The 21,826-nt window shown below is 38.9% G+C and overlaps 1 protein-coding gene across 1 annotated transcript in view; it reads right to left on the reverse strand.

Moving 5' to 3' along the window:
* Nup155 (nucleoporin 155) overlaps positions 1-21,826 on the reverse strand; it is a 61,468-nt gene that overhangs the window by 3,757 nt on the left and 35,885 nt on the right. The window contains exons 22-34 of the mRNA XM_055601099.1: positions 21,479-21,609; positions 19,269-19,460; positions 18,212-18,350; positions 17,189-17,324; positions 15,544-15,697; positions 15,262-15,366; positions 13,305-13,459; positions 9,077-9,206; positions 8,145-8,258; positions 6,621-6,741; positions 6,119-6,229; positions 2,348-2,484; positions 522-628 (exon numbers count right to left, since the gene is read on the reverse strand). Of these exons, the coding sequence (XP_055457074.1) occupies positions 522-628; positions 2,348-2,484; positions 6,119-6,229; positions 6,621-6,741; positions 8,145-8,258; positions 9,077-9,206; positions 13,305-13,459; positions 15,262-15,366; positions 15,544-15,697; positions 17,189-17,324; positions 18,212-18,350; positions 19,269-19,460; positions 21,479-21,609 (1,732 nt within the window). The remainder of the gene's footprint in view (positions 1-521; positions 629-2,347; positions 2,485-6,118; positions 6,230-6,620; positions 6,742-8,144; positions 8,259-9,076; positions 9,207-13,304; positions 13,460-15,261; positions 15,367-15,543; positions 15,698-17,188; positions 17,325-18,211; positions 18,351-19,268; positions 19,461-21,478; positions 21,610-21,826) is intronic.

Raw genomic sequence — 21,826 nt, forward strand, 5'->3', positions numbered from 1 at the left:
TTCAGACCGCGTTTTGATGAACTTTCTTCCAGTCCTTGCTTTGAAAAGCAAGGAGTAGACAATTGAGTAAATGCTAAGTTCCTGAAAACGGAAAGGGAACTTAGCGAGGCCAGCTACCTCATAATCACCATTCTCAATTTGAAGACTGTTGGCTGAGGGGCACTAAAGGATGATTCCTGTTAACATAATTTATATTCGTTCAGCTTTTTAAAAAGACATTTCCTTAAATCACACCACAAAGAGGTAACTGAAATGTCTTGGTCCTAGGTCACAAATCCACAAGTGAAGGAACATACAGTAGTTCATAAATTATTTTCATTTTAGAAAATTTAGGACCATAGTTGAAAATTTTCTGATCTTTCATGTATGCTAATGGTTAGGTGATCACTCAATAGTTACTGCTAATGAACATAAGAAATCCCCTAATTGCTTCTTTGTAATCTCTAGAGCATTCCACATCATTCCCAACTTGTTACCCAGGTACCTACTAGAAATACTTAGAACGTTCCTACAATAGTTACCTATCACAATTTAAAACTTGGCTAGGATTCTCAACGTATCTTGTCAACAATACATGGATACAATCCAAAAGGTGCAGTGGCCTTTTCACTCTGTTCCAGAATGGATCCTAGGAAGAGAAAAAAGTGTATGAATGTACAGTCACAGTTTGCCTAATTACTCACCAAATGTGTGTGTATTTTTCCTAATTGTTTATGTTGGTTAAAGAAGTCTTTGGAGACCAAGAAAATTTCTACTAAAAAGCATTAGAAACGGAACTGGAGGCAGACAGTGAGTTGTAGGCCAGTCTTGTCTACATTTAAAGTTCTAGACCAGCCAAAGTTACACAGTGAGAGCCTGCATTAAAAAAACAAAACAAAACAAAACAAAAAACAAAACCACCAAAAAACAAAAAGAAAAACAAACAAACCCTCCAAAAATGCCAAATATATGTAGTTACTAAATTATATACTAGGCTAAATTAGTATTTGAAATAAAAACCATATTTGTGAAGGTGGGCAGTGCACACCTTTAATCCCAGCACTCAGATCTCTGTGAGTTCAGGCTAGCCTGGTCTATATAGTGAGTTCTAGGATAGCCAGGGCCTATCTCAAGAAAACAAAAACAAACAAAAAAATTAAAAGACCATATTATGATACTTTTTACAAACAATAATTGATTCATCATTAGACCATATAATGTGAAAATAAAGAAAAACTGGTATTTCTATGGGCTGTGACCTATTTTCCTTTGAATGAATGCAGTCTGAACCTAGAATAAAAGAAACCAGCAGTTACAGAACCTTAATCTGTTATTACCCACATAACTAGAACAGCTGCTTAATATCTCTAACCTCATCTTTTAGTAAGGTAAGATGAAGACACTATTTTCATTATGGCCTAATTATGAGGCTCAGTTGAGTCATTACTGAACAAGGCAGAAGATGCCTTGAACACTATTACCAGGCAGGTGTGATGTCACATTATGCTTCCTACTTAGGAAGCTAAGGTAGGAGAATCCCAAGTTCAAGGCCAGCCTGGACTATATATGGCAAGACCCTGTTTCAGAAAATCAAAACCAAACCAAACCATCACCAACACCAAAAAACAAAACAAAAACTTAAAAAGCACTGATAGATGACACAGCCCTCTCACACTGTATAACAACATAATATATAGAGGGCCACAGAGGGCCTGAGGAAACACTTGGAGATCAGAAAAAGGGCATCCAAGGATGTGTCCATCGAAATCTTTGTTCTTAGTTGAGACAGGGTGTGTCACTGAATGCTCAGCTAAAAGGACCCAGGATGCACCTGTTGCTGCCTCTCTAGTATCGGGTTACAAACACACACTGTTGCACTTAGTTCTGGGGATCAAACTTGGCTGGAAGCTCTTAGCTGGCTGAACACCTCCCTATCCCCTACAAAATATTTTTAAAATGAGGTTATAAGAATAAGTGTGCTGTTATTTTGTTTGCTTAAAGCAAGCTGAGAATTGGACAATTATAGTCTAATGGTAGAACACTTATCAATTATGTGCAAGGCCTTGGTATTTGATCCCCAGAAATAGTCCCTGCTTTGGTTTATTATGAAGACAAGAGCAAATACATATAATTATATTTACCAATATAAAAACATTAATATTTCTCTTTAGTCATGACCTACAGCAAAGCAACTCTCAGTTCTGAGTCCAAGTTTATTTTACGTGCAAGTTTATTTTACTTGGTTGAAGCCAATCTCTACTGAGAACATCTAGCCTAAATGATAAGACACATATAAACGTGCAATCAACGTGCCTCACTCTGTGTCCTGGAACAAATCAGATAGGGAAGACCATTTTGTTTTCCTTACCCGTGATTTGAAGAGCTGATCGTAAACTTCTAGTAGTCTCGGTAAGGGCACTCCGATTTCATTCATGGTCTGTATCACAAACCCCACATCCCAGTTCAAAGTACAAACTTGCTGCTCCAGGAACTGTACAATAAAATCTGAAGAGAAAAGGTCAGAAAAGGATTATGAAAAGGTTCATTTTCATTGAGTAAGTATGTGAGTGCTGGGCCTGCATGCACGTATTTACACCATGTGTTTGTTCTGTGTCAGTGGGGGCATCGCATCCCCTAGAACTACAGTTACAGAGGTTTGTGACAGTTACAGGCCCCTGTGGGGACTGAACTCAGGCCCTCTGCAAGAGCAACAAGTGTTCTTATTGCTAAGCCAGCTATAAAGCCTCAGAAATTTGAATTTTTGGCTTTTAATGCAGCAAAGTGTGAAAACAATTACTGATAAATAGTTTCTAGGGGCTATCTGAAAATGAACTTCAAACATATTTGAGGGCCAGTGAGGTAGGTCATTTGGGAAAATGGTTGCCTTTAAAAATCAAAACATAAGAGGTACAAGCTTGTAATTCCAGCCCTAGGGAGAGAGAGACAGATGGGCTCCTGGGGCTTGCACACCAACCAAGAACCAAGGACTCTTCAGGCTATCTTATATCAAAAAAGAAAAGAAAAGCTGAGTAATATTTAGGGAAGTCTCTTGACCTTCATACTCACGTTTCTGAATGTGCCTGAGCACCTATACATAGAGGCACACATGTATGCATACATATCATTTTGGGGGCATGTTCTTTGTCTGTAGAAGGCTTTGGATGTAATCCTCAGGACCAAAAACAAAAACTCAAACAAACTGAATAAAAGTAAAATATAACCTGCAACTTGGAGACAGAAAGCAAACTGTAGTTGCCTCGAGCTGGAAGGGAGGAAAGGCTACGACGTGACAACTAGTGCGTGCAGGTCCCTTTTGGGATAGATGACGATCTCTTAAAGTTAGATCGCATATGTCTATGCTAAAACCATTAATCTGTACACTTTAATTCCACTACTAGAGAGGACATGATAACTGATCTATATACTCAACAGCCTGTCATAAAAAACCACTAGTTTAAAATGTATTTTTAATACTGCATGCTTCTTGTACTTACTTAATGGTTTTGAGGCTTAGTCCACAAACAGCCACATAGAGGTTGGCTTCAACTCTCTACATAGCTGAGGACAACCTTAAATGCTTGATCTTCCTGCCCCATCCTCCAGAGTGCTGGGATTACAGGCAAATGCCAAAACACCCGGCATATGAGTATATCGAAAGCTCTAATTGTAGTCTCATCCTTATATCCATTATTGTCTTATAAACAAGCTTTAACTAGATTTATAATTTTGATACTTGAAACCATAAAATAACCAATGTAAATGTCCATGGGCAAGAGGTATCACTGAAGAAAAAAAAAAGGAAACTATGTTTGACATGGAATTTCTCTCTCTTTCTCACTCTGTATGTATGTTTTTGTTTTTAATTTTTTTTTGAGGCAGGATCTTTATACAGCTGTCCTGAAACTATGAAGACCACGGTGCCCTTGAACTCACAGAGATATGTATGTCTGCCCCTGCCTTCTGAGTTCTGGAATTTACAATTGAAAGATGTAGGACATATATTAACATTTCTTTTCTTTGAAAGTTGGGAGTCTCCCTATATAACCCTGGATGGACTGAAACTTGCTATGTAGACCACCCTGGCCTTTAATTATCAGAATGCTGATCACCTTTGTGACAGGACATTTGATCCCATTGTGAACCCTGAGATTCTGAACCTTGTTTCTTGTTTAGTTTGGTTGAGCTCTAACATACACCTTTAATCTGAAAACTTTCTGTTTATTTTAAACAGGTGATTATGGTGTGGTTCAGCCAGTCCTAGCATACACCTTTAATCCCATAGCTTTTTGTTCACCGGATTTAATAAAGAGGTGGAGCAAGAAACCAGCCAACAGGGATTAAGGAGTAGGAGGGACTTTGAGCTTAGGGGTATTTAAGACAGAGTGCATAAAGCTCTTTGGTTTTAACTTAGTAATCTTTAGTTCCCTGGCTTTTTGGGCTTTGAGCTAGCAAGCCTTTGGCCTTGGGTTTGTTCAGCTTTTTCCTCCTGGGCTGTCAGATGAGCTAGTGAGCCTTTTGGGCTTTTCCCATCAGGACGTGAGCTGAGACAGCTGGATGCGTTCTCTGTCTCTCTGAGCTACCAGGTTTTCACCTGAGAACCCGAGTCTTATTGGTAAAACAGAACGATTGGAATTTTCATTAAAAAGGAAAATGAAAACACACACCCCTACCTCCTGATTGCTGGGACTGAACTTTAAACCTGTCTGAAGTCTCATGGGGCTTGTTAAACCATTGAGTCTGAGCTACTCAACACTCCATGAAGTTGAAAAAAAAATTAAATGTCTAAATCAAAGCCAAAGTCCCTTAAATGGTCCCAAATTTTAACTATTTTCACACACTTACCAAAAAACCCAATTAATTTTATCTGCATATATTATGCATGTTTATGTGTGCATATGTTTGGGAGCCCATGGAGGCCAGAAGAGGGCTTTGGTCCCCTGAAAGATCAAGCGCTCCTACACTGCTATCTCATTTTCCTATCAGTAAAGTGGCATGGACACAGTGTAGTTTTTACATCTCTCTAACAACAAAGAGATCTTAGCATTTGAGATGGTAAGTCTGAGAGTTCATTTCAAAAGAGCAAGAGATTTAAGGATAGTATGCAGTTTAGTGTCTCTAACATGTACAAGGTCCTGGGCTAAACCTCAAGCAAGGCAATGAGTGTACGATATGAAATATTTTAAAAATAATGTAAGTACTTAATATCTTCACAGAGATAATGTGCTTCTGTTTTTATAACAAAGAGAACTGTGAGTTAGCAATTGGCTCAAAACAATTACACTCAGCGTATCTGGTCAAGAATCAAGTTCAGGAAATTAAAAATCTAGTTGATTTGTTCTAAAAAAAAAAAAAAAAAAAAAAAAAGAAAGAAAAGCCAGGCATACTAACATACACCCGTGATCCCAGAAACTAAGGTGAGGTAGAAGCATCCAATGTTTAAAGCCAGCCTGGACTATATAGATAGAACCTATTTCAAAAACCCAAGTGCTAGCCAGAATAGTTCAGTGGCATAAAACCTGCTCACCACATATAAGAACATGAGTTTAAATCTAAGAACTACATATAGAATAAAAGGAAAGAGGAAAGAAATGAGGAAAACAGACTGAGAAAGAGTGTGAGGTGAAGAAAGATTTGGATATAGTGTACACTTACAACATCTGTAACCCAGTATTCAGGAAGCTAGGGCAAGAATACCGGGAGTTTGAGATCATTCTGGGCTTCAGAGCAAAATGCTCTCTCTCTCTCTCACTCACACACATACACACACATACTACTTTAAAGTAATAGAGATCAAGTGACTCTCACATTACCAATCAGTCATTTTTATTTCTTATTTGACACTTGCATTGGTTTTCCAGCAATATAATCAGTTAAACTATACTGTCAGCCAGGAAGCATAATTCCAAAAAATGATAGAGAAACTTGGAAAAGCTGCTCAAAAAAATTCAGTCAACTGTTCATTAACAAATTCTGTTATTCTTCAAGGATTCTTTCTGGAGAGTCGGAATTAAAACTGCTGAACTAAACAGTAAATATATGAATAGCAGAAAACAAAGCAAAACACCTTTATAGGTCAATGAAGTTTTCCAATGGAGAAAAACCATGAAACAGATAATAAGATAGCAAGGATATTGCTTACCCAAAGGAAAGAAACGAGGTGTGCCAGCATAGATTTTGCCAAGGAGGACAAGTTTGAGGCTAAGAGCATGCATTCGGTCTGATGAACTCAATGTTACACTATCATTCAATTCTAGAAGAGACATGTCAATAGAAACCACAATTATTCTCATGTGAACTATTTATATTGGCTACTTAAATGCTTCAAGATTCAAATTACCAACATTTGCATTACTGTAACTAGCAGATTCTGTGCTTCCGTGAGTGTCTGATATATGTCTCACAACAGTACCAGTTACAAGACTGCGAAGATAATTGTGAAGTGGTATATAGCAAATAAACATTTTACCCTTTCACTGCGCCCAAAGATTCACCACGGTCATATCTGAGCATGTCATCCACATCCTTTCTGGTAGGTTCATATAGCTTATTTCCCTAGATATACTTAGTAGCTACTGCTAGAAGTTTACTTTCTACTGAATCACTAAAAATATATAGCAACATACCTATGACCGAGCACTTACCTTTCTCTATAATATCTTGCCAAAGTGTATGTACCAATATGGGATCTGAGTAACCAGCGCAATGAATGATTGCGAGTTTACACTCTGCGAGTTTAAATGGGTCTGCAAATTCCCCATAAAGCTGTGGAAAGAAATCCCAAGATCAAACATTCAACTACATTAGAGGTTAATAGTGAAGTATGTCTTTCATTTAAAAATAATCAAATACTTTATCTAGAGTATATAAAATATTATACAAATTGAGTAGCCATTATACAAAAGTCTTGGAAAGAAGCATTTTAAAATTTGTGCACAAGATACCCTGAGGATGGCACCCAAGCTTGAATGTGAAATTTGCATATTTCATATACACTTTATTATACATGTAGTCTGAGGGAAATTTTATACAAAACTTGTAACGACCCTGCGTGTTTTGGTGGAGACACATCACATAAAGCCTTGTGTGAAATTTTCTACTTGCAGGTCTTGCTAGTGCTCAGTTTTGTCTTTGTCACTTTCTTTTGAAACAGGGTCTCCATTTGTACTCTCAAACAGGTGTCAACACACATGTAAGAGGAGGCTGCTGCTTCATGTCCTAGAATGTCCTCTAAACCAGGTAAAGGATCATGGGGAAGGCCAGGTGGTAGTGACACTCACTTTTTTTTTCATTAGTTTTTAAAAAATAATTTATTTATTTATTTGTTTATTATTTATACAATGTTCTGCCCATTGTGTGACTGCATACCAGAAGCGGGTACCAGAGCTCACTATAGACAGTCGTGTGCTAGGAATTGAACTCAGAACCTTTGGAAGAACAGCCAGTGTTCTTAACCTCTGAGCCATCTCTCTAGCCCCGGGCACTCACTTTTAATGCCAGCAGTCAAGAGGCAGAGGCAGACCCATCTCTGTGAGTTCCAGGCCAGCCTGGTCTACAAAGTGAGTCCAGGACAGCAAGGGATACACAGAGAAACCCTGCCTTGAAACAAACAAACAACGGAAACCAAACAAACAACCCCCCTCAAAGGACCATGAAAACCATATTGATCAAGGGGTTCTAGAATACTTGAAACCACGTACAATACCTACAGAAGACACTGTGGGAAGAGAGCAGAGCAAGAAGTTTGGATAGTTAAGCTATAAATTAACTGGTGTTAAGCTGGGTGTAATTGCATGTGCTTGTAATACCAGCAGAGGCAAAACAATTGCCATAAGCTTAAAATCAGCAGAGTTACATAATGAGACTTTGTCTGAAAATACAAAGTCAAAACTATAACTACAAAAACCAGCAAAAGGCTTGCTGGTTTCAACACAGCTCTCACTTGAGTCTAATAAACATAGCTTGTTATATCTGCAGATCTGGCAGGAACTGCTCTGCTTTTTCTAGGAGTCATAGTAAAAGTCATGTGCAGTAGCTAGAACCTATCAGTCCAGTGACAAGCTGTCAAAGAGAACTTTCTATTTACTTTCCCATGAAGCAAATCATACACACGCACACATCTCTAAAAGCAAGGTGACTATTTCAGGAATTTCACTGGCTTTTATTACCTTAGTAATGTCCATCAGCTCAGAATCCAGCTGAGAAATTGCATCCTGCACTGAAGAATGATGGGAGTACTGCCTTTGAAGTGTCTCTTGTATCTGAAGCTGGATCCTAGCAACCTAGGTTAAACAAAATATGATGTATTAGTATTTTTATACTACTCTACAGGTACCTGAAGAAATAAGTCTAAAAGTTTAAGTTTGCTAAAATGAAGACCGTTTATTAATACACACTTATATTGCAAGAGACTGTCCTCTCAATGTAACTGATGCCACAGGAAACACTGCTGCCCAATGTAACTGCCATTTGTAACTCAGCGATCTAGACTGCACCTCTAGCTGCCAATGCCATATGACAGAACATTCCAGAAACGAGAAAGGAAGTCAAGCATTTGATGCCAAGGCTGTGGTTGTCAGAGAGGAAATGTGCGTCTTGTGAAGCTTTTCTTTTCTTCCTCCACTAGTTATAGCAAACCGCCTTGGGAATCAGAAAACAGTCTGCATTCCTCAAGCGATCATAAGAAGGAAAGCCAACAGAGTATTTGACTATTTTTTGTGATAAATAAGCTCTTTCATTTAGACAACCAGAAGATTTTTAATCTAAGTTAAAATAGTGCAGTGCCATGTGAATGAATGATAGATGCCATCAGAATGAATGACAGATGCCATGTGATCCAACTGCTGCTGATCAGTTGAGAAAATGAAAACAAAACAAAAATTATGAATAAGCTATGGAAAAATATTTCAAACTATGCCTCTATGTCCCATACATTGTTTCCTTAAGTTTTACATCTAAAGATGACAATAAATAAACATTTATAAACAGAAGTGTTTGGACTCAATAATGACTTCAGCAGAACTCCGAGTCATGGGTAAGATGACATAGTCTAACTGTGGCAGCTACTCCACACAACACAGCCTGAATATTTAGTACTTACTTCCATCTTCTCTTCTAATTCATGCAGGAACTCGCCATCTGCAGCTATGGATGAAATGGCAGTAGAACTTTTTGCACTAAGAATGGCTCGAGCAATGTATTCCAGTCGCTGCTGAAGTGAAATTTCTGTGCTAGGAAGGAAAAATCTGTAATTTTAGCTTTACCGTTTCTTAAGATGTGAAGATTCAAGTATATCAAGTCAGACATACTACACAAAAGGTTATTTGAAATGCAAAAAATTATTAGGTTTTGAAATTTGAGACAGGGTCTCACTATGCAGACCCTGACTGGCCTGAGACAGGCATCACTCACCCTGCCTCCACCTCCTAAATTCTGGAATTACAGGTATTCACTGTCATGTCCGCCCAATTACTTTAGCTTTCTAATTGGTTCATAACTTCAGATAACAAATACTCATGTGTCAAAAACAAAATCGTACTGCTACTGGAATCACTAGGTATCCCACATTGAGAAGCATGTTATTTGGGAAGAAAACTGGGGTCTCCTCTTATGTTTTTCGTTTCATTAGTAAAATAATTTTAAAATGAATTAGAAAGAAAGCTTCAGGACAATTTTATTGTTTAAGAGAAAAATAACAAACAGGACAGATAAGCTGTAAACTTTAGCAGCAGCCTGGGGGAAGAGATGAAGAAGATAAAAGGAAAAAACTATTATGTTTAAGTAGTCACATGAGGGGAGTAGGAGAAACAGAGCAAAGGCAGGTGGATCTCTGTGACCTAGAGGGTAGCCAGAGGAAGAGTGATAAAGTCCAAAGAATTGGAAAGAAAAATAGTTAGCTCAGAAAAGTGTCTGTCCCAAGGGGGAGGGGTCTTCTTCAAGGTTAAGTGGTGTAGAGGAATTTTAATTCAGAGCATGGCAGAAGATCTGGAAAGAGATCACATCTGAAGACCTTCTAGGTCTGTGTGCTCCAGCTGGAATACAAATAATACAGGAGAGAGAGGTAAACAGACCTGAGTTCAAGGCCAGCCTGGTATAGAGCAAGTTTTAGGTAAAGAAAAGCTTAGGTCCAGGTGTGGTGGTACAGGCCTTTAATCCCAAACAATGAAGGTAAAGTTAGTTTGTACAAGGAAGCACTCATGTTTGAAAATGATATTTAATTGAGTGGCAGAAACAGTGACGAATCAGAGAAAGATTTGACAGAATAGGAGAGAAGAGAGAAGAAAGGGAAGTTACTTATTAAGGGGCAATGTGGAAAGAGGAGGCAGTTTTACTGGGAGAGTTTTGCAGAAAAAGGCTGAATAAGAGAACAATCTAAACATAGGGGAAGACAAATGGAGCCAGAGAATGAGAAGAGCCATAAGATTAGAAAAGATTCCTGGAGTTAGTATGAGGCCAAGCATCGCAATTCAAAGGCCGAGGGAAAAAAAGCCAGATTCTATCAGTTAGGTGGGAGAGGAGTTTGAGCCAGAACAGCTGAGTTGAACCAGCCAGCTACCAGCTAAGTTTAAAAAACAAGAAAGGGTGAGCTTATTCATTAGTAAATCTCAGGGCTGAAAACATTCTTTGCCTAGTTAGAGTGTATGGAGGCTAGAAGCTTCAAGAACTAGGCCTAGGTTTAGCAGACAGAGGCAGTAAGAAACTGAAACAGGTGAATTTAACAAAATGGATTATCTCACTAAGGGGATTATTATTCCTCCCTGTCCTAGCATGTCTTCAGGTGACTTAGCTTTCATGTGGGCTAGATTTATGGACACACAATTTGATTCAGAGAGGACACTTACTGTCACATAGTTGATAATATTTAATCTTAGGAGCAGATCAGAATGGCATGATTCCACCCAGGGCCAGAGAACAACCTTCCCTTAATGGGACTCAATAGAGTCCTGGTATTCATATTCAATGGCCTCCTAAGACTACTTCAACAAACCCCTCAACAGCTGAGACCCTAAAATCATTTAAGAGCTAGAATGAAACTCCAGATGCATGAAACTGTCTTAAAGAAACAAACAAGTTGATTTACTTATTGGGAATGTCTCAGATCAACCAGTATTAAAGTGTCCTTTGCAGGGTGCTGGCAAGATAATTCAACAGATGCAGGCAAGTTCCACCAAGCCTCACGACTCAAGTTTGACTCAGGGGACCCACAGGGTGTTAAGAGAGAACTGACTACATCCCAATGTCCTCTTTCCAACACACACGAGGTGTAACATGTATGTGTCCACACACAAAGGTAAATGAATGTAATAAAAAGTGGAAAAAGTTTGTAAACCTAAGTCTATTCTGCATCAGAGAAAAGGTTGCTTCCTTTAAGGCTTTACTTGCCAGGTGTGGTGCATACCTTTAATTCGAGAGAGGCAGAGGTAGGTGGACCTTTGTGAGCTAGAGGCTAGCTCAAAAAAAAAAAAAAAAAAAAAAAAAAAAAAAAAAAAAAAAGCCTTACATAAGTGATCTATAGCTATGTTTCTAATATTATTCCTCTTCCAAAAAGAGAGCAAATAAAGTATTTTCCTCACTCTTCTATCAAAGTAGAGACATGTTTGTCAGTTGATTAGCAAATTGCTCATCCCTTGTAGTTTTCTCTGTGCATTTAGGAGTTCTGTTATTAAAAGAGATTTCCTTTTCTCCTCCATCCCCATTAAAACTAAACATTTTAAAAGTAAATAAATATTGGGCTACAGAAATAGCTCAGGAGTTAAGAAGATAAGAGTACTTCTTCTCTCATGTCAGGAAGCTCACAAATGCGACTCCAGTTCCAGAGGAGCTGATGCCTCTCTCCACAGCCTCTGGGCAGAGCAGTACGTGGGCACACAGGCTTACACTCACTCACTCTTTCTCTCTCTCTCACACACACACACTGATTAAAAATGAAATAAATCTTTGAAAAAATATTCTTATTGTAGAAAAAGACTGAGAGCTGAAAAAAGCGGACAGACAGGTTATCTCCTATGAGGAGGAATTACAGGTGTGAAAAACAGATACTCTTGAAAAACAATGCCTAAGTATAAGAATATAATAATTTTTACAAAGATTAGACAATTAAGAGATTCTGTTGAAGCAACAGAATGAAATAAAATTATTTTAGGTAATTGGTATGTTAATGGTATCTAGGACTGCATAAGAACAGCTAAGAATAATACTGAAATGAGATTAGACTATTAAGAGATTCTGTTGAAGCAACAAAATGAAATAAAATGATTTTAGGTAATTGGTATGTTAATGGTATCTAGGACTGCATAAGGACAGCTAAGAATAATACTGAAATGAGAGACAGAAGGCCTGGATTAGGGTTCAACACAAAAGTACTTCTACCATGATCCATAACAAACATAAACTAATCACATAACCTTAAAGCCTGCAGCTACAGAGTGATAGATGGTACAGTGGTTAAAAACACTGTCTGCTCTTCCAAAGGACCCAGGTTCAATTCCCAGCACCACATGGCAGCTGACAACTGTCTATAACTCCAGTTCAAGGTATCCGACACCTTCACACTAATGCACATAAAATAAAATTAAAAACAAAAACAAAAACACCCCGCAGCTACAGTGGATTTAAATTCTTCCTCTTACATGCCCCTGTTGTGGTAGACATGGAGTGCAGAGCCTGGAATAAGTTAGGAAAGTACCCTACCACTGTGACATATCCCCAGCACTGTGAACTCCTAACAGAAGGCAGTAGGTTAACAAAGACCTTTATAGAAAGTTGCCTTTTAGGCAGGGTAGTGATAGTACCTGCCTTTAATTCCAGCATTCAGGAGGCAGAGGCAGGTGAATCTGAGTTCGAGGCCAGCCTGGTCTACAGAGAGGGAGTTCTATGACAGCCAGAGCTACAGAGAAACCTTGTCTCAAAAAACAAAACAAAAAACCCAACCAACAAAACGTTTGTCTTTTATTATATCAAAAATTAAGAAGGTCATTGTATATTATATTATGTGAGGGAAACTTTTAGAATTGAGTGATTATAAAGGACAAGGAAGCCAATAAGCTTTGGGTAGAATCTGTAATAAACACAGTTATATTGTCAGTGTCCCCCACCCCAGAACCCTGCACAGACACAGAGACTCACACTTCCCGCTGGCCATAACTCAACTCTCGATTTTCTTCCTCAGGGGAGGGTCACTGGAGACTGGGTACGCTAAGTACACATTCCATCAATGTGCTACCTACCCTCAGAGTCCTTCGGCTGGTCGACCTCAGTTCACATGGACAGAACTACACAGGCAGCTCTGGGCTACTCCTTACGAGGAGACTCGTTTCTGCCTTCCTTACCTGTGCATGTCGGCCAGCTTGGATAGGACTCGAGCTGCACTACTGAAACTTCTGTTCTTCTCATAGTACCTCCAGAGTAAATCCATATATCGAACTCTGTTTTGATCCACTTTGGCCATTCGGACTAAATGTGGCTCCAGAAATGGAGAAGCAATCTAGAAATTGCAATCACACAGAAACGTTTTTGAATCACCTAGGTGTTTTAAAGTAGAAAACACTGTATTTTGTGTGTGTGTGCTACCAAGACACGTGTTTATGCACATGTGTCTTGTTTTTTGAAAATAAGAAAAACTGAATCAATAAACAATAAAACATCAATACGTAAAATAGAAGATTTTCTCATTACAAAATGATTTCATTATACTAATTAATGAAGAACCTTCTGTAACACATGAACAGAAAAACAATTCACCGTAAAATTCTAATTCTTTTAATGAACTTTGAAAAACAGTTACTGACTCTTAGCTCAAAACGCACCCTTGGCACTATCAAACCCCAGGACTTAGGTTTATAAATCAAGGAACAATGATACTCAAATAACATCTTTGAGGTCACCTAGTGACTAAATGGCAGAGCCTAATTACTGATCCAGAGACTTCTACCCCACAATGATCTTATCAAATCAGCTCCTAAACAACATTAAAGGAACAGTCTGTTTGCTTGTGAAAAAAAGCAATTACATACCTAGCTTAATGCTAACACTTAAAAACTAATTTCCTATATCTACAAAGACTATTGTTATACAACTTAGAAATAAATTAACATTGCATTGTTTTGGCTTCTTTGTCTGTAGGCGTGTGGATTTATTTCTGGGTCTTCTATTTGATTCCACTGATCCATCATTCTGTTTCTATGCCAGTACCATGCACTTTTTATTACTATTGCTCTGTAGTATAGCTTGAGATCAGAGATGAAGATACCTCCAGATGATCTGCTGTTGTACAGGATTGTTTTAGCAATTCTGGGTTTTTTATTTTTCTATATGAAATTGAGATGTCCCTTAGCTGAGGAATGTATATGGAAATTGTGGTACATTTACACAATGGAATACTATTCAGCAATTAAAAACAAGGAAATCATGAAATTTGCAGACAAATGGATGGAACTAGAAAAGATCATCCTGAGTGAGGTATCCCAGAAGCAGAAAGATACATACTGTCTATACTCACCTATAAGTGGATATTAGACATATAGTACAGGAGTAAAATCTATACCTAAAGAAAGTAAGCAAGAAGGACCCTAGGTAAGCTGTTCAATCCTCATTCAGAAAGACAAACTATCCTGTCTAGACATCAGAAGAGGGAGAAACAGCGACTAAGACAAGAGCTACCACAGGAAGCTGCTGAAAGACTCTACCCATCAGGGTATCAAAGCACATGCTGAGACTCATAGCCAAACTTTGGGCAGAGTGCAGGGAATATTATGAAAGAAGGGAGAGATAGGAAGACCTGGAGGGGACAAGAGCTCCACAAGGAGCTCAGAGGTCTTTTCTGAGACTGATACTCCAACCAAGGACCATGCATGGAGATAACCTAGAACCCCTGCACGGATTCAGCTCTTGGCAGCTCAGTCTCCAAGTGGGTTCCCTAGTAAGGGGAACAGGGGCTGTCTCTGACATGAACTTAGTGGTGGGCTCTTTGATGACCTCACCCTGAGTGGGGATGGAGGGGTGAGAATGGGGGACTCGGGAAGTAGGGAGGCAGCCTTACAAGACAACAGAGGAAGACAATGCAGCCAGTCCTGATGAGACCTGATAGGCTAGGGTCAGATGGAAGGGGAGGAGAACCTCCCCTATCAGTGCACTAAAGGAGGGACATGGGAGGAGAAGAGGGAGGGAGGACAGGATTGGGAGGGGAGTACAGCTGGGATACAAAGTGAATAAATTGTAATTAAAAAAAAAAAAACCACTAAAATAAATAAATAAAAACGAACCATATTGTGCAAACAATATTTTTACCTGTAGTAGTTTATCTGCAAGGTCAGCTTGTATCAGCCAATTATAAAGAGCAATACTAAAGAGCTCATCCTTGGACCGCTGAGCCAATCTAAGCATTTGTTCAAACTAAAATAAACAAAATAGTGAAATTAGCAGGGCAAAAGGCTTTCTTGCTGGACCTAATACCCCACCAATGACCTTCTGGCAAGAAAACCAGTTCAGCAGGAACATGTAGGAGCAGCTTCCATTCCCAGTGATTATGCCACCACTACCACTTCCAGAATAAACATGCCAGTCCCTTACGTGATGTCCTGCTTCTTCATTGCTCAGCATGTTGGGATCTGATGACAACACCGGAGGACCAGGTTTTTTGGGTACACTAGGAGACTGAGGAGCAGCCTTACTTTGATTTACCAGTTCTTGAAGGGTGTCTGTGATACACTTGTAACTGTTTAATCTGAAAAAGGAAAAGGCAATTAAATTACTTAAGAAAGTATTTTTCTCATATGAGATCAGGCCAGGACATATTAAGACCTTGTCTCAAACAGCGGATCACGAAGACAAGACAGCTATGACAACACTGGATCTACATCCAACATGCAGCCGCTGTGGCGGGACTAAGAGTGAAGTTTTGCTCAAAACTAGGGGTTGGAGAGATGACTCAGTGACTAAGAACCTGGCCACACTTCCAGAGGACTAGAGTTCAATTCCCAGCACATGGCAGTCCAGAAGATATCAGGGACAAAAATGATGCATGTACATGCAGGTAAAACACCTACAACATGGGGGCTGAGAGGTGGCTCAGCAGTTAAGAGCACTGTCTGATCTTCCAGAGGTCCTGAGTTCAATTCCCAGCAACCACATGTTGGCTCACAACCATCTATACTGGGATCTGGTGCCTTCTGTACACGCGCGCGTGTGTGTGTGTCTCCATACACATAAAATAATAATGATGATAAAATTTAAAAGATCCCAAAACCAAATCATAGTACCCTATATCCTCTGGCTATCCCTCAAAAAATCCAATACATTTTTCAAAAGATTTGAAAACATCTGGTTAAATGTAGAAGGGTAAAACACAAACAACAAAATTTAAAATTAGCATATTTTTCTTTATGTCTCTATAAATTGGTAAGCATTTAAGATTTCCCTTTAAAAAACAGACAAACAAACAAAAAACAAACCTTATTTTCAAGTAAAAATGGAAATTGGGGGTGGAGGGAAGGGAGCCAGTTTTGTTCTCAAATTGGAGATCTCAAAAAATGTAGTAAGTAAAAAAAAAGAAATAAACAAAAGGAAGAAAATCTCACAGTTACAGGTCCAAAACTGTTTATAAGGGACAGGTGTGGTGATGCATGCCTTTAATCCCAGTACCTGGGAGGAGGTGAGAAACTGATCACTGAGTTTGAGGGCGATTAGTTTACACAGATTTCCAGATTAACCAGTGAGACCATCTTTAAAATGAATGAATGAATGAATAAATAAAGTAAGTAAATAAGAAAGTAAAATAAAGTAAAAACCAACAAAAACAGTATCAGCACTGAGATGGCGGCTCAGCAGATGAGGAAGCGGTTGTACTGCAAGCATGAGGCCCTGAGGGCACTTTCCCAGAACCCATGCAGAGAAGAGGGGTGGCAATCCATGTCCATGCTAGTAGCTCCAGCACTGTGTGGAACCAAGGGCTGCTTGGACGTGCTGGCTGCCAGCAAGTAAGACCTCCTGTAATGAAGCCACTTGGAGAATGACAACAAACAGGTACATATGAGGTATCACATGCATAAACACACAGAACACTTATAACACTAAAATCTTATCTCTAGACTGTGAATGATAACCCAGATTCAGGAATTAATATTAATTAAAGGTCTTGAGCATAATTAAAAAAAAAAAAAAAAAAAAAAAGTCTGAATCTAAAAGCCTGGCAATCAGCTAAGGGTCAAAGACTCACCTCTCTTGGAAAGTCTGAAGACCAACTACATCCTCTTCTGGTTCTCCATGTTTATAGAAATGAAGGCCAAGACCCTGAGGATCTTTTTTTTCGGCAGCAGTAAGAGAAAGTTCCACCACACCTTCATAAAAGCGCACTAGTAGGAAAGACAAAGACCAAGTGCTTAGAGGTGACTCTTATGCTGCAAATGCATGAAAGAACGTTGCCTTTCTATTAAGCCTTTGTTATTCTGTTGACAGCACTGCAAAATATTTCTGATGTATGTAATTATGAAAAAAGAGGTCTAATATGGCTGGAAGGCAGATACTAATGGATACCCTCCAGAAAATAACCTTTACAAAAACAAAACAACAGAAAGACATTTCAGAGGAAAAAAAAAAAAAAGTGTGATTCAAATCTGTGCTAACAGCTGGGATTGGTGGTGCATGGGATCTCTGTGAGTTGGAGGCCAGCATGTTCTACAAAGCAAATCCAACACAGCCAGGCTACACAGAGAAACAGTGTAGAAACTGTCTTTAAAAACCAAAAACCCCAAAATCAAGTACCAAACCAAACAAAATCTGTGCTAACAATTACAGTTTTTACTTTTAAAATTAGTCACAAGTTTTAGACATTTTAAAAGCAGGTGTAACTCAGTAGTATAATGTAGCAAAAACTTAAACTCCCCCAGGGCGCCTCCCCAAAAGTTATATAAAGAAACAGAGGAACATGTGTATAATCCCAGGCTTCGGAGGAGGAGGCAGAAAGATCAGAAGCTCAAGGCTATCCTTTGCTAGCTACAGTTACACGTAAGATTATCAAGGCCAGGCTGAGCTACACATATGATTATCTTAAATAAATAAGCACTTGCCTCACCTGTGTTTGTTCTCCGGTGTGAAAAGAAAAAAGCTATACAATTCAAACTATCACTCTGGCCACAGATGCTAGAAGATCTGCTTCTAGAAGAGATTCTCATCACATGTATTCATACATGGCCCTTTGTCCTCTGAGGCAAGAAAAAAGACGTAACAATTTGCTTCTCACCTTGCCTATACTGAGCACAAACACTGGGAAGGTCTACTTGGTTGCTGATTTTTTGATATTCCTTCAGTGACTCCCTTAACATTCTTTCTTTTTCACTCTTACTTTGAACTTGTCGGGAACGTTGAAGAAGCTCATTTGCCTAAAGAGATGAGAAAAGTTTAAGACACAAAATCAAGCAGGCATATGCTGCTGTCCACATATGTTTTAGTCTGTCTAAATTTACATGTGGCTTTTATCATTATAAATAAAAAGTCTACAAACTTACTTCTTAATTTTAGGCAGAAAAGTTTTTGACCAAAAAAAATCCTAGCTAGTCTTAATTCCTCTGTCAAGTATGTTAAATCAGACAGCCTTGTCTGGGGTGCTCTTGCCTAGTCAATACATTATTGGTCAGCAGGTACTTCATCAATGACACTTTTTTTTTTTTTCACCTGTAGGAAAGGATCAATAAGAATTGCCTCATTAACTTTGATTCATTCCAGATTTACTTAAAGTCTTAGTGATTTTTCCTTATGTTCTAAGAAAGCAAACAAACTCCTTAGTTAATAAAATTTCTTAATTTCTAAATTAATTGATTCTCCTTAATTGCTGACCTTTGTCTTTTTAAAATTTGTGTATGGGGTGTTTTACTTGCATGTATGTCTGTGTAGATCACATGTTCCTGATGCCCTCAGATGTCAGGACAGGGTATCAGATCTCCTGGGACTGGTTTTATAGACAGTAATGAACTGCCATCTGTGTGCTGAGAATTGAGCCTGGGTCCTCTGGAAAAGCAGTCAGTGCTCTTAACCACTGAGCCATCTGTCCAGTCCTATAACCTTTGTCTTTTAAAACATGGCCTGAAAATGCTGTCAGAGATTTTTCTATATGTAACATTTAAAAGAGTATCCACATATTTTTAAGACACTATGTATTTCAACCTCCCTTTTAGTTGAGACTGGAACATATTAGGAGAATGTCCTGAGACCATATATTGAAAACCCATGAGTTCTCCATCCCCATCCATCCCACTATGAAACCCACATAAAAACACTAAAGAGGCAGTGAGGCACCATACCTTAGAACAAACTGCATCATCTGTGCTGTACAAAAGTGGGCAGATGTCCTGAAGATGTAAGCTAATACCATCTACAGCAGCATTGTCTCTGATGTAGCAGTTGATAAGAGAAGCAATTAATGCTCCCGTGAGCTCTTTATCTCTGATAACCAGATCCTTAAAGGTGGTGATCTTCAGCTGCTCTTGGAATTCCTAGAAAGAGGGAAAGCCTTTCATCAAAATCATAGAATACTTTATTTCCTCACAAAGTGGAATTTCCTCCTCTTTTTTGGGGTAGGAGCCAGGGTTTCACTAGGTAGCACTAACTGGCCATGAATACAGATCTGCCTGCCTGGACCACCCAAATGTCAGGGTTAAAGGCATTGAGCTCCCTTGCTGAAAATTATAGTAACAAAAGCCTCCACCATTAGACTCTAATTTAAATGATAAACTAGGGTTGAGTGTGTGGAGCAGCAGTAAGTCCCTGGTCTGATTCTTAGCACTGACAAGGAAAACACCAAATCATTGACACACAGCTCTGCAAGAAAGCTGCAATAAAATCATAAAGTTGGAGGTAAAAGGTCTAATCTGACTTTCTATATGAGAAAGCTGAGTCAAGGCAGAATCAACACTAGTACCAGCCCACTTTGCTTTCAGCAGTTGGCAAAAATCAATCACTGGGTTACATTAAAAAAAAAAAAAAAATCTGGCTGGAACTCACGCCTTAATCTTAGCACTTGAGGAAGAGGCAGGCAGATCTTCTTGAATTGGAAGCTAGTCTGGAGTATAAAGTGAGTTCCAGGACAGCGATATAATGAGATCCAGTCTATAAATAAATAAATACACAAAACAAAACAAAAATCAAACTAAACAAAAGATTCTGATGCTTTTATTTTTTTTTCTAAATAATGTTAAAATTCTAACATTAGATGCTTGAATTTGACCTGCATTTTGAACAAATTTGCTTGCTGAGATGGAGTTCTAAAGGGTAAAGACTTTATAGTCTAGTAAGTATTTTTATAGTGATGTACTTTCCTTTCTAAAAAAGATTTATTTCTGTCTGCAGGTGCACCTGCATGCTAGAAGAGGGCACCAGATATCATCATAGATGGTGTGACCCACCAGACAGTTGCTGGGAATTGAACTCAGGACCTCTCGAAGAACAGCCAATGCTCTTAACCTCTGAGCCATCTCTCTAGCCCCCATGATATATTTCAACATAAGTATCTACAAAATATTTAAAGTTTTGAGTCAAATACTACTTTGTATTCCTTGAGCATATAACTGGTAATAGAAGGAAAGAAGGCTTTCAAAATAGATCATAAATGATAGCGAGGCTAAAAATATACCCACCCTAAGCTCATAATCCAAATAAATAAATAAATAAAAAATAAAAATAAAAACATACTACCTGGCATAGAAAATAAAATGGTTTTCATTAACTAAATATATAAAATTTTAAAAAGGGGAAAAAAAAAAACCTCCTTAAGTTTAAAAGTAAGAAAATTGCCAACACCAGCAGCCACGCCACTCTGGCCACTAGTAACGACCACTGGGGAGCACTTTGTCACTCTGAAATGTTGCTTAAAGCCAAGACTTCAGGGGACTGGAGAGGCAGCTCAGTGGTCAGGAGCACTGACTCGTACAAAGGACCCAGGTTCAATTTCTAACACCCACACGGAAGCTCACGACCATCTGTAACTTCAGTTCCAGAGGATCCGATGCCTTCTTTGGGAAGCACGAGGTAGGCACGAGGTGCTCTTATATACATACAGGCAAAACGTGTGTGTGTGTGTGTGTGTGTGTGTGCGCATCAGTTTTTTTCTTTTGAGATGGAGTGTTCTCTAAGAAGCCCTGGCTGTCGTGGAATTCATTCGCTATGTATACCACGCTGGCCTTCAGCTCACAGAGAACCACTTGTCTCATACTCCACCCAAATCTGCCATCAAAGGCGCGTGCCACTACACAGGGTGCACATAAGCTTAAAAATAGGAAGAAAATTCAAGACTTAAGCATTTTGGGGATCAAACAACCCCAAAGGACAAAAATCACCTCACCTGGGGCTGGAGAAATGGCTCAGCAGTTAACAGCACTGGCAGCTCTTCCAGAAGACCCAGATTCAATTCATAGCACCCACATGGATACTCACAACTGTCTGTAATTCCAGTTCCAGGGGATCTGATGCCCCCACACAGACACACATGCACATAAAATTGAGTAAGTCAGCTCACCTTTTGAAGTTCTCCCACAATGACAGTAAACTGATGTTCACAAAGGAGTTTCCACAAAGCCAGAGCCTGATACGATTTTCTAACCAGCTGCTGGATTGCTTGAAGTGAAATCTTCTCACTCAGTTGAGCCTCTAATGATGAAATACAATTATGTAACTGTTTTCTTATGTCAAATAGCAAAGAGTGAAATTCCTGTTTCTTCTTGCCTCTTCTCTAGGCAACAATGACTAGCACATTCATGTTTTCCTCTTCATGAAATACATTTGCATGTATACAGAAAAAAACATTTGCATATGCATATATGAAAAAGAAAGTATGGTGTGTTTGTCTTATGCTTCCAACCCAGTG

This window comes from Psammomys obesus, unplaced genomic scaffold, assembly GCF_907164565.1.
Source record: "Psammomys obesus unplaced genomic scaffold, mPsaObe1.curated_primary_1811, whole genome shotgun sequence".
In the NCBI taxonomy this organism is placed as follows: domain Eukaryota; kingdom Metazoa; phylum Chordata; class Mammalia; order Rodentia; family Muridae; genus Psammomys; species Psammomys obesus.